This window comes from Sander vitreus, chromosome 7 (assembly GCF_031162955.1).
Source record: "Sander vitreus isolate 19-12246 chromosome 7, sanVit1, whole genome shotgun sequence".
NCBI classification, from domain to species: domain Eukaryota; kingdom Metazoa; phylum Chordata; class Actinopteri; order Perciformes; family Percidae; genus Sander; species Sander vitreus.
In genome coordinates, this window is record NC_135861.1 from 29,187,831 (window position 1) to 29,201,439 (window position 13,609).

At 41.6% G+C, this 13,609-nt stretch overlaps 1 protein-coding gene across 4 annotated transcripts in view; it reads right to left on the reverse strand.

Annotated features, from left to right (window-relative positions):
• The window catches only part of gdap1l1 (ganglioside induced differentiation associated protein 1-like 1), a 23,695-nt gene extending 14,045 nt beyond the window's left edge, over nucleotides 1-9,650 (reverse strand). For 3 of the 4 annotated variants that reach the window (XM_078254060.1, XM_078254062.1, XM_078254059.1), the window contains exons 1-2: nucleotides 9,471-9,650; nucleotides 2,770-2,962 (exon numbers count right to left, since the gene is read on the reverse strand). In XM_078254060.1, the coding sequence (XP_078110186.1) occupies nucleotides 2,770-2,962; nucleotides 9,471-9,650 (373 nt within the window). Of the gene's footprint in view, nucleotides 1-2,769; nucleotides 2,971-9,469 lie in introns of all 4 variants that reach the window. The other variant, XM_078254058.1, reaches the window with a different exon arrangement.
• Between the last annotated feature and the right edge of the window lie 3,959 nt (nucleotides 9,651-13,609).

Genomic DNA, 13,609 nt, shown 5'->3' on the forward strand with positions numbered 1-13,609 from the left:
CATTATAGCTGCACATGTCAGTAGGAGTTCAAACCAGTCTATATGGACGATGTTCCACTTCCGGAATTGCTCTGGTGCCGCCAGAAATTCCGCCGGATGTCCCTCACTTCAGCCTGATGTCCCACACCTTCCGCTTTCTTTGTGTTGGAATTCTAAACTCTGGTGGATTTGTGAGGACTATGGTTAACTGCTCCTCAGATCTCTGCAGGGTAAATCCAGACAGCTAGCTAGACTATCTGTCCAATCTGAGTTTTCTGTCGCACGACTAAAACAACTTTTGAACGTACACATGTTCCACCAAAACAAGTTCCTTCCCGAGGCTATTTTGCAGAGGCACTGTGGCTCCATCCAGCGCTTAGCTCCGCCCAAGACGATTGTGATTGGTTTAAAGAAATTCCAATAAACCATCCCGGAGTGCTGTGTGGACTAGCCAGACCTTCCTCCGCAGCGCTGTGGAGGAAGGTCTAGCAATGCAAGACTATTTCAAAATAACTCCAAAAGTTCCAAAAGAAATGAATGCAGTTACCGGCATGCAGCACACTATCAAACAGGTAAAATGAAAGAGCTGTCTGAAAGGGAACAAGACATTAAACACCAGGGGCAGCTAATGCCTTCTAGCCTTTTTTTTACTGACCAAGCAGTGAACCACATCATCTGCAAAGCTTTCAAGCACCACTGCTCCCAACCAGTGACCACAAACTAACCTAAGACAAGGGAGTTCTCCAGTTATTGGCCAGGATTCCTCAGGCCTTTACTGGTATGAGGCTCGCAGGACATTACATAACAGCATAATATCTCAACTGACGGATCTAAAGGACGTGCCACCCACAGAGATAATCGGATACGTTGTATGCATCTTAACTGAATCTGAACTGCACAGACAGTAAATGACATTAGTGGCTGTTAAGCCTGAATCTGAGTCACTGTCTCACAATGCACAATGCACATATTAACACATCTTTACCTACTTTATTTAAATTCTCTCTCTCCTGTTTTGTAGCTGTCTGTCGTTTGCCACAAGTTTCCCCCCAAGAGATCCCTCCAATTTCATCGGATCTAATCAGAAGAGTTCATATCGGTGACATTGCTGCAAAGACAATGCTGCAACCACTTACAGAGTTTCACAGCACAGTACACACACTGTACAAGGACGACAGATGGCCTTGAAGTGATGGCTTCCAATTGTCTTTGCTACTCCAGCTTCGCGAACTGGGTGAAGAACGCAGCCTTGTATTCTTTGGAAGCAACAGAGCAAACCAGACATCTGCCCCCGAAAACCCCGAGATCAAATGTGTGTCTAATGGTTTGTAGGAAATGAATCAATTGCAAGTACATTTCACAAAATGCACCACTAAACCCATGGCCTGTAATTTTGAAATGGGTCCTTGATTTCAGACAGAGGCATTTCATTTTTAGATCCATGAGTTGTTTGAACGCTATGGGGTGTTGGAAAAAATCGATTCATATAAGAATCGCAATTCCTGTCATTCAAGATTCAGAATCGATTCGCAACTTCCAAAAAAAATCGGGTTTTTTTAAACGTTTTTTCCCTTACAAAATAACCTAAATATTGTCTAATATCATACTGACTTGTCATAATAAAGTATCGGACTAGCTCCAGAAGGTGGGAAATCGATTTTGAATCGAATCGTGACCCCAAAAACCAGAATTAAATTGTGGGATACCAAAAGATTAGGGCCTATTTTAACCTTTTTGCGTACTGCAAACTTGTATTTTGCTCCTTGCCTTTCTGTTTACCTGCTTTTGTCCTCTTAAGCCAAGTAAGCCAAGCAAGTTCCACCTGGACCCTCGGTCCTGGATATCTCAGTTTTACTCAGATCCCCGCTCACAGCCCCAGACTGCCGGCTTACCTGCTTCCACGCCCAGCTTCCCCGTTCATCCCCATTTTGCCGTTCTCTTTTGCTCCTTCTGGTTTTTTTTTAAAGGGGAACTATGCAGGTTTTTTTTTTTAGCTTAATTTACCTTAACTGAACAGCTTTGGAGTCATTGAAATGGTTATATGACTGTTTTCAAGTTGAATGGTGATCGTCTCGCTCCCCCCTAGCACCTGTGAGCAGAAAAACCACCCTTGCAACTTTCGGCCGGCGAGCCGCCGCCCTCAGCATCAGGAAGTTCGAAATTTGTTACATTGCGAGACCTGATATCACGCGATGTAACGAATCGCTTCATGGCACTGCGCACATACGCCTATTCAAGAACCGGCTAACAAGGTAGCGATGGAGTTTTTCACACTATCGTCATGGCTGAGCCGGCAAAAAAGAAGCAGAAAGCTAGGAAAGCATTGTCGGAGGAACAGAGAAAGAGGAAACGGCAGACTGACCGAGAGAGGAGTCAGACACAAGCCGCCAAATATCTATTCCGAAGCTGTAGGGTGAGCTCTATAGAGAAACCTGCGAGCAAAAAGTGAGAAAACAGCGAAGAAATGGCCAAAACTGCATAGCACACCTTTAATAAACTGTTTAAACCTGCCTTTGTCTGCATAGTGGGTTCACACAACAGTTTGGTTTTGGAAAGATGAAAAAAGACAAACTTTTGCTCTTACTACAGCCCCATGCACACACCTTCAGCATGTAGAAAAACCAAAGCTTGACAGACCTGCCATGACTTGTTGCTCCAGAGCACCCAAAGCAAGACTCCTTCTGTGCTTGAGTCATGTTTTTTTGTTGTTGTTTTTTTAAATCAAAGCTTAACGTGAAGAGAAGAAACAGCATCATTAGAGGAATGAACCACATTGTTACTGCACCATACCTCCCACAAAGTTTTTCTCCAGGTAATCTATAATCTGGTTGTAGTCACTGATGATGGTGTCGCCGTGGAGGAAGACGGGCACCTCCTCACCCAGGTTCAGCCTCATGAACCAGGGCTCCTTGTGCTCCTGCAGCGGCATGCTCACATCCCTCTCCTCGCACACCAGACCCTTCTCATTGATGACGAGACGGACCTGCAATCACAAACACACACACACACAGCTGGTGAGAAATGAAAGGCAATCATTTCGTCCGTTTTTTTGTTCCAGGGGCGTCAAACCGAAGAAATAAAACTGACAACTGACAAATAAAAGTTTGTGCACGCTCTAAACGCACATCTTTTTTTAATATATTTATTTATGCACAGGGTGATGCTTTAAAGACGTAATCCAGATGGTGAAACAGAAAAATAAGAGGAAGACTGATGATCCATTTTCTCTGAAACAATATCATTGCACAACAAATCTCATTTTTCTGTATAGCTGAAAAGAGCGATTGCAATAATACCAAAGCTAAGCAGGGTGGTTAATAGCTTCAGCTATCAGTTTATGACATAATCAAGTTATCATGTTTGTGTTGTGTTGAATAAATTGGCGTATCTTAATCGTTTGCTTGGTCTGGCAAAATAATGAGATGCTTAACAGCTTGCTAACATTTCAGCAAAAACCTTCAGGATCCATTGCTCTTGGGATGAAGGATAAGCCAAGGTCCATGGAGAGTTGTTAGTGGGAATAAGATTAATGAAAGGAGATGACACTTGGTCTATAAAGTGCTACATTTGGCCGCTTAGGAGGAAAGACCAAATGGGGCTTTTGCCGAACACGGCCAGACATGGCGTAATGTAATAATACTGTAATGATTCAGTAACATAAGCACAGTAATTACAGCAGGGCCGCTCGATCGGACAGCAGGAACCAATCTACGAATACAGCTGCAAAGTCAAACAAGTAAACAAAAAGCTTTTTACATCTCCATCAGCGTGACTTTGTTACACACTAAATCAAGGATTTCTATATAAAACTGTCAAGTGTTTCAGGTCCCAGTCTTGCACTGCTGAGGTGTCCCTCGCTTAAGCCCACAATAACACAGTCACTGCTGCTTCAAGAGTTAGTTATATAATATTAGTCACTCCTTAGTAATGATGCCAGTGATAAATAACATGTAGGTTAACACTGAATGAGTATTCTTGTGTTTGTTATGTGTGTATCGTTAGTCTATTGTAGAACCAAACCTATCACTATACACTTAATGCTTAATATATTTGGTACGCCTAAAATCCTGGCCCCTCCATTTGAAATGGTCTAGACCCGCCTGGTCAGAGGGAAATATTGTACTTTTAACTCCACTACATTAATCTGCTGTGGTTACAAGTTAAAAGATTTAGGTTTTACTTAATAAAAACATATAAACTTATAAAAATAAACTTATAGAATACGACACATTGCTCGACATTAAAAGCAACACAAAAGGAGTTTCTACTTCCTCTCACATGGTTTCATTTAAATAACAGTTTGAGGCCCAAAGAGGTAAAAGTGTCCAATAAAAAAACAATCACAAAAAAGCTAAGATTAGAGAAAGAGAGAAATAAACACAAATCTGTTTAGCAGAACAATTTCCCCTGCCACCTTACTTACTTATCTCACGACTCCCCCGATGTAAAGTATATTGTGACCTTTGAGAGCAGTAGAAACTTTTGAATGAGGGTGCAGAGTTTTAAAGAAGGGAGGCACATGCATTGTGCGGCCCACAGAGCAGGCACACTAGAGACCACCTCCGCTACTTCCTGTTTAGCGCTCTGCTAACTTGAATGGGAATTAAATGATTTAATCGTGCCACTATTCTATACTTTCCAAATGTTATCAGACAGAATGGATCAAATTCTGATAGTGAAATGAGTCATTTTGCGGGGGTTGTGACACTCAAAAAAAATGTATCCACTGATTCACAGATGTCTATGGGAAAAAGTCTTTTTGGGTCAGAGGGCATCACGTGATGGGCCGGAAGTTGTAACTCCACTGTTTATCAGTGTTTTAAGCCCCCAACGTCTCACACTAGGATTAGGCAATGGTTAGGGTTAGGGTTAGGGTTAGGGTTAAGGTTAGGGTTAGGTGCCTTGAAGTCAACGGTCGCAGTGCTGCCTAGTAGGAGACGTCGGGGGCTTAAAACACCATCTCCACTGTTTGGCTGCTATGTCAAATTGGCTTCAAAGCCGGCGCACTTTCTTTGTCCTGGTATAAAGTAGTTAAAACAAGCTCCACCTCAACAGTAAAGTGCAGCTTACACATTGCTGTATTGGGATTAACAATAATGTAGGACTGCACAATGAATCGCAATGTTAGCGAAATCGCAATATGGACTAGTGCAATATCCAAATCACGGGGGCGCAATATTTGTTAAAGGCAAAATTTGTGTCAAACCATTCTGAATGAAGTATTGTGGTGCTGCAGAGACAGCCCAGCCTACAAATCCTATCCTAAAGACTAACAACAGCAAACATATTTGTTTGGTACAGATCCTCACAGAAAATCAATTAATTTCTTTTATTTTCATATTTTTCAATTAAAATTAGAATAACGATAAAAATAAATGATCATTCCCTCTAATATCGTGAATCATATCACAATCTCAATAATCGCAACTAGATATTTTCCTCATATCGTCATATAACCCTACAATAGTGTACTACAATGTTCTGCAGAATGAGTACTTTTACTGCTAATTCTTCTGTGCTTGTCCTTGAGTAGTGTTTTGAATGCAGGACTTTTACCTGCAACAGAGTATTTTTACATTGTTGTATTTTCCTACAGTAAATATCTGAATACTTCTTCCACCGCTGGTTGTTAATGCATAATTATATTACTGCTAACTTTTAAATGACTGAGCAGATAATTGCTGGCGTCGGACACACTGCCCTCTACAGACACAGGAAACAGCAGAGTGTTACAGCCTCGCAGAAGGTGTATTGAAGGTGTAAATCTCTAACCTGCAGGCTTCGAGGTTTCCAGTGCTCTATTGATCTGTGAAGCTACCCTCTAAATGTGCTGTTACTCCAGGGTATCAAGCTCCATCTGTCTCTATCTTTACCATATCTGCTGTGTTCACAATACATCACTCATGAGAGGTAGATGAACATACTGCATCATGCACAGTTACAGTGGCAGTTATTTGTGAAGCATTATAAACACAGAGGAGGATAAAGAAAGTGGCGTGCAGGAGAAATTCAATGGCTCAGCTTCCCACTTTCTTCAGGAAATGGATGAGGCATGCACAGACTTGTAAATAATCCCCCTGAACATTTGATGTCGATATTATCTTCACAGGGCTGTGGCTCTGTTGGACTCCTTTGTCATCATCACTTGCTGAGTGTTTCATTGCCAAAGTGTTAACTGTAGGTTGTCTTTTTAGAGAAAAGAAAAGTGTTTTCAAGTCTCACAAGATTGACTAAATATAACACTATCTTTCAAGGTGCTGCTGAGATACTTTGACCAATCACGTTGCGAGCATTTGTGTTACATTAAGGCCCAAAATATTCGGTTCAATTCTGGTGGCGTGGGGCTCCCGGATAGCTCAGTTGGTAGAGTGGGTGCCCATATATATATATATATAGAGGTTGACTCCTCGATGCAGGGTTAGGGTTAGGGTTAGGGTGCATATCATTCCCCCTCTCTCTCCCCTTTCATTTCTTCAGCTCTTCCGTCAATAAAGGCTTAAAAATGCCCAAAAAATAATAAAAAAAAAAAAATAAATTTTTTTTTTTAATCTCATAAAATCCATCCCCAAAATGCTATTTGAAGCACATGTCAGCTTGCATAACAACAAATGGCACATGCCATCCTGGCCGGGTTGGTTCAGTGGGTAGAGCAGGCGCACATATACTGAGAGGTTTATGCCTCGACGCGGAGGTCCAGGGTTCGAATCCAACCTGTGATGATTTCCTGCATCTTCCCCCTTTCTCACCTAGCTGTCCTATCAAATAAAGGCGGAAAAGCCCCCCCCAAATTTTTTTTTAAATAATAATAAAATAAATGGCACATGCAATTGTAAACACACTGATATGTGACTGATACTGACTGATATCCATGTTTTTTTTCTAAAAAGAAATGCATGCGCAGTGGTGAAATGTAACTTAGTACATTTACTCAAGTACTGTAATTAAGTACAAATGTTGAGGTACTTGTACTTCTTTTCTTTTCATGCCACTTTCTACTTCTACTCCGCTACATTTCAGTGAGAAATATTTTACTTTTTACTCCTCTACATTCATCTGATAGCTTTAGTTACTAGTTACTTTACTAATTAAGATTTCCGCACACAAAACACATGTAGTTTATAAAATACGATGTTTATTATAAATGAAACTAGCCAACAATATAACAGCCTACAAGTCCAGCTGAAATGATTAGACCATTAAATACTTAGTTGATTTCCAGAACTGTTTGGATCATTTAAATGTGAGGATTGTTCTGCATTGAGTAAATGTTGAGTACATTTTCCTGATGATACTTACATACTTTTAAGTAACATTTTCAATGCAGGACTTATACCTGTAACAGAGTATTTTTACAGTGTGGTATTACTACTTTTACTTAAGTCAAGGATCTGAATACTTCTTCCACTACTGTGCATGCCCAATAGTCTTTGCATTGACAGCACAGGATCACATGATTGTGAAGTTACTTCAGCTACTCCAGCTCCAGGATTAAGGCGATAATCATGACAGGTAGCCTGGTGTTTACCCTCTGCTGAGTGACAATCAGCAGCTCAGACTGAAGTGGCTAGGAGCCAACAATCGAGCCTTGAATGTGACGTACCAACATGAGACTCAGTCATCTCAGTCGATGAGTTGATGCTCAACTCAAGGTGGTTAGAGAGGATTATACAGTAGCACCATGCTTCAGTTCATAGAGACTGAGCTATGGCTGTTCTGGGGCAATATGGAGTGATGGTGCATGCATTGAGCCACTTCTCATGACAAGAATATTTAACCAATCCAGATGAATTCATCTGGCAATTATTTGTTTAGTGAATCAATCACCGTCACCATTTTCTAAAATATATAATGATAATATAGCCTTTATTTGCCTAGTACATTTTACACATACAAGAGTGTATGTTCTGCATTTAAACCATCCTATTTAATTAGGAGCAGTGGCCAACACTGGGGCTGGGTATCGTTCAAAAATGTTTGATAACGGAATCGATACCAATATCGGGACTTTGATACCGGTTCATAAACGATACTTTTTTTCTATACCAATTTTATAAAATCAATTTTAACAAAAAGAAATTACAATGTTACTCATTCACTCGTTCCAAATATTTTAATTAAACTACTACGTGAGCCCGTCTCTGAGTTTTTCCTGAGCGCCTCCACGACGTGTAACGTTAGACAGCCAATCACAGACATTATTAGATCTTGGTAGAAGCATGCTGCGTGCTGATTGGCTCCCTGACGCTGATGAGATTTGCTCCTTAGGTATTGCAATTGGGTATTGAATGGCGAGGCATTTTTTGATACTCGATACTTTAGAGGCGATTCCGTCGGTGCCTAAAAAGTATTGCATCGGTGCCCAGCCCTAGCCAAGACCGTCGTCAAGGCCGATGGTAGGAGTTGCAAGCATGCATGTCTTTATGGTGGGAGGAAACCGAAGCACCCAGAGGAAACCCACGCAAACACGGAGAGAACCCGCAAACTCCACACAGAAAGGCCCAGACCGGGGGATCAAACCCAGTACTCAGCAGTGCACTGAGCCCCTGTGCCGCCAAACTCAAGGGGATTTATGTACTGTTGGTTTCATACTAACATTTCAGAAATAGGCTACTTAAACCCTCTCACATTCTGTTTTATTTTACTAAATAGCATGTCATTATGGAATTTCACAGGCAGACTTGACAAAGCTCCTCCAGAGCCACAGAAGACATTATACATGATATGTTTTCACAGGCTGAGCAGTCGGTACTACCTTTGACTAGTAAATTGAACCTGTGTGTAATAATGGTGGAGTGCCCCTTTAATATGCATGCTGTTTGTGAAGGAAAGCCCTGTGGATTATACATAAGAGTAAAAACGCCTTGTTGTAGCCTTATACTGGTTATTACTGTGAATGAATCACGTCTGATTTCAGAGTTTTGAAATCACATGCTCATTTAACAGGAAAGGTACAGGTTACTGTCTGCCAAAGGTAACCAAAGGTAGACTTAAAGAAGCCCTTAAAACAACAACATATGGTATGATTTAGCTGCAGAAGGGGGAAGATGGCCTTTGGTTTGTTTTGCACATCATTTGAATCAATTATTTAGGATGTCATGTGTCAGAGCAGCACATAGGTTGTAGCCACATTTAGCAGCTTTAAGGAGACAAAAGCTTCAACAATTCAATAAAAAGGTGGGAGCTGATGAGATGTGAGGGGTGATTTACCCAGTGGTAAATAAACAGAATATTGACCATCAATCCTGCTATATGTCGAGGAAATGAGCACCATGCTGCAGCGCTTTTCTAACGTGTCAAACGGGAGATCTGCCCAGCTGCAGGATCATATTCATATTCCGGAGGTATGTGCAGGAATATACATGCACACACAAAAAAAAACATGTTTTGATCATAACAAACCAACACAGGGAGCTCCACTCTGTAGCATCATGCAAAGAGACATGGAGCCACCTCCATTTTTATGCTCTGCTCTGTTTTTTAGTTTTTTTTACCTTTTGGGAGGTGAAAGACTGCGTCCAGTGGTACAAAACGAGCCTGTCTTTACTGAAGGGTTTGGGCTCTACCGTCGGTTCTTCGCACTGCTCCCCGTCTGTGATTTTGCCGTCTTCGTCCATGGCTGAGATGGGCCACCAGCTACAGTTGGTGGGGGTAACATTGTTGGAAGACGCCATGACAGAGCGTTTTGTGCGTGTGGAGGAGAGAGGAGCGAGGAGGGACAGAAGAGGAGAGAGAGACAGAGAGAGAGAGAGAGAGAGAGAGAGAGAGAGAGAGAGAGAGAGAGTCAGCTCAGCATCGTCGGTTCACGCGGCCGCAGCATCAGTCAGTTTCGGACAGCTCCGGTGCTGAAATCGGCTTCACCTCCGAATGAAAACAGATGATTGATTTCTTTTTTTATATATAAAAAAAAAAAATCCATATGCAAATAGCTACTTTTTCGAGCATGCTGCTGCACTTACACTTAAATCAATGTGTAACCGTATTACATCACGAGGCACGCACAAACATGCGCGGTGGAAACCCGCGGAGGGAGCGTTTCAGCGGAAGGTCAAGCGGCTCTCAATCTCATAAGGACACGATGCAGGCTGTAGACTGTAGCCTACAAGACAAGTGTCAGGGTTACATTCTCCACAGTGTATACGTCTACACGTGCAACTGGCTAAAAAACAAAAAAAGTGAAAGTAAATGGCAACAGATAGCCTATTCGCAACATGTGCATCGGCTATGTCTGTGGTGTAAAGTAAGTAGGCCTACTTTTACTCAAACACTGTAGGCTACAAGCACTTGCTACTTTTTGCTGCTATACTCTCATTACACTTTATTACTGTTTACGCCACTGACAGCTGTAGTTAGCCTACTGTAAACTTTTCAGTTTAAGGTTGTAGTTAAAACATAACCTTATAAAAATAATGCATTTTAAAGAAACCAGTAGTTTACCATCTTTTTGGCTTGTGACCCCTCACAGAAAGTAACCTATGTGTCTTTGGGGCCCCTTGTCACGTTTCCACCAAAGAGCTAGATTTCCCCCTTTAAACAGCACGTATACAGTTAAATAATTGTCCATGAAAACTTTCCAATACTTCACAAAAGAAGCAGAGAAAAGTCCAAAAACAATTATTTAGGCTCATTCATGTAGCACAGCTTGCTTAGCCTGCAGCAGAGATGAGCAGCGGGCTACTAGTAAAATCCCTTATTTCTAACTCCACACGCCCAGAATGTTTTTTTAGTTTTCAAATTTGTAGTCTTCAGACCCAACTATAGACTGGACCAAAGATTCTAGCTAAACTGTCTCTGACTGGACTCAAGTGACATCATTTGAGACATCGGTGGCAACCATGGTCCCCGATGCTCAACACTCCACCGTTTGGAGGAGGCCAGATCCAGTTTTAAAGCAGAAAATAGCTCTACCTCCACTAACTGCAACAGTATAATGCTATTAATGTATTAGTATCAACATTGTAATGTAGACTATTCAAAATATATTAGTCACATCCCCTGTTTTTCGATTATGACTAGGCCTACTTTTACTTTTGACGCTTTAAATGTCCAATATGTAATATATTTACTGTAATAAATCCAAAAAATTACCCCAATGTGTCATCAGATATGAAGGAAACATGCTAATTTGTAATACATTTTTTTCTGACAACAATGCTAATGCCAGTATTTTCTCCTTTTGAAATTTCCGTTCTGTGACGGAATTTCTGTTTTGGCCTGTGTGTTGTTATCAACTGCCCAGTTTGACAGTCAGGCCGGCCGGGTTGCCAGATATACCTGCAAAAACGCAAACCCAGCGCACTACAGCTGTAACGTTAGTACAGCCATGAAAGCAGCAAACAAACAAACAGGATCAACGGAGATAGATTCTACCCGACCTAAAAAAAAAAACGGTGTGTTTCTAATAGTGGAGACAGCTTAGAGCCCAAAAGGACGCAGAGTTGGCTAATTTCCTCTTGAACAGGTAGCTAAGCATTAGCTTCATGCTAATTTATCACAGCTACAAGGAACGGGCATTTTATGTCATTTCAACATTTGTGTATTCACATTGAATTATATAGCTAGCTAGAGTACCCGAGTTGGTTACTCACAAAAACAAATTGAGACACAGCCAGTAAAGTCATCCTGACTGGTACTGGCTAACGTAGCCATGCTAACCCTGCTAACTGCTAGTTAACGTTACCGGAGGACCAGGCAAGCGGGCCACAGCTGTTTACAACCTGTAGCCTGTTCAGCGACCGTAGCCGACAACAGTGAGTTATTTTAAGCCAAAAGGGGGGCTGTAAATCGGAAAGAGAGGACCGTGAGTTTGAAGAGTGTTTAGCGATTGTTGCCGTAATTCTAAGCCAATAAAGTGTGTTCAGTCGGGTGGAGAGGACGGCAATGTAGTGTTATTAGCGGTTCCTACCGTAATTCTAAGCCGAAAAAGTGTGTCTGTCAGTTGGGTACAGAGCTATGCGTGAGCATGGGCTTTTATGACTGCCAATATAGCCACCATCTAACGTTAGCTACTCCGCTGTGCTGTGAAGTAATGTCTGGCTATGTGAGACAAGTGTCTAGCAAGCCCCCAGGAAGAGTGCCATGTCTAAAAGCCCCCATGGGCTTAGCGGATAACGGTGGTACTGCACCCCATGGCCCAGAAAGACTTTTCACATAGACTTTGCATGGCGAAAGAAACGTCTATATTTCAGCGGATAATTTGTTTCGGGGTATATCAACTTACCAGCGCAAACACTGAAAGGGTCCTTGTTTAAAACAACACCGTCTTTAACATTTTTAACATTCACTAGAAGCGAATCCAGAATTATTAAATTTGCCATGATGAACGCGCATAATGGACGTGAGCAGACCCACGGGACTGCGCCCGCCCGCTCACATGACCGAGCTCATGTAGCTAGCTGTAATAATGGATATAGCTAATGGTTGTAACTCACCATGTGTTCTATTAATATGTCCATGGTATTATCTTATGAAGTTATGATACATCCGAGGGATGTATGTATGCTGTAAAGCCTGTTACGTGGATGTAACGTCATTAGTGTTTCCCAAACTGGCGGGGCTATCGGCTAGCTAGCTAGTTGCTAACATCAGGGGTAGCTAACATGGCTGTATTAAGATCTATACATAGCTAGCTATATGCCTACATAATGTTACTACAGACATAGTGATTACATCGCCTTGGTTCTCTCTTATGATACATCCGAGGGCCGCATGCTGTAAAGCTTGTAACGTGGATGAAGGATGAAGCCATGGATGAGCTTTGTTCACGAAACTGCAGGTTAACTGCTAGCGCTAATTAGTAGCTAGCTAGTAGCACGACATAATTATTAAATCTCCTTGGTTGTCTAGCCAAATACATCTATCGTTTATTTAGCTAAGCATGTAAACGATCGGGAACAACGAAAACCAGTGTTTAACGTTAGTGAATATTTTAGACAATGAAAACGGCAAGTTCATGAGTTTGTTACTTGAAAGAAACACGAGAGAGAAGCTCATGAACGAGCATGTTGCTACCGGTTGCTTAGACAACACAAACAAATTGTTGCTAGTGCGTGTGTCCATCGTGACGTCATGGGCCAACAATGCGGAAGATCCGAGCTCCATGTTTGCTTTATGCGCTTTTGAGCACTCTCATTGGAACGTACGGGGCTTCCCGCCGAACACTGTATCCAGTTCTCTTAATACATCCATGGCGTCTAGCAACATTGTTGTGAATGCTGCCTGGCAACCTCTGTGAACTTCGAGTCTGGGGAGGAGGGGGCGGGGGAAACGACTCTCTCCAGTATTTTGAATTTGTACTGCAGTAACGTATTTTAAACACTAGTTGTCAGTATTACATATTACACCTTTAAGTAGGCTATATTTCGCTGCTAGCCTATACTTGCTACCTACTTACCGGTAGTATGCTTTTGATACAGAACTTTTACTTGTAATTGAGTATTTTTAAATGAATGTATGCCTATTTGTATTCAAGTAAAATATCTAAGTAGTAGCCTACTTCTTCTTCCCACAGTTGCTGGTTTGTATTACAAAAGGTTTAACAAAGTTTAGAAGGAATTTAAATATCTTTAATGTATATTAATGCAGTTACCGACATTTCCCAGCAGGGGGAGTGGAGAGAGTGAAGTACAGTATT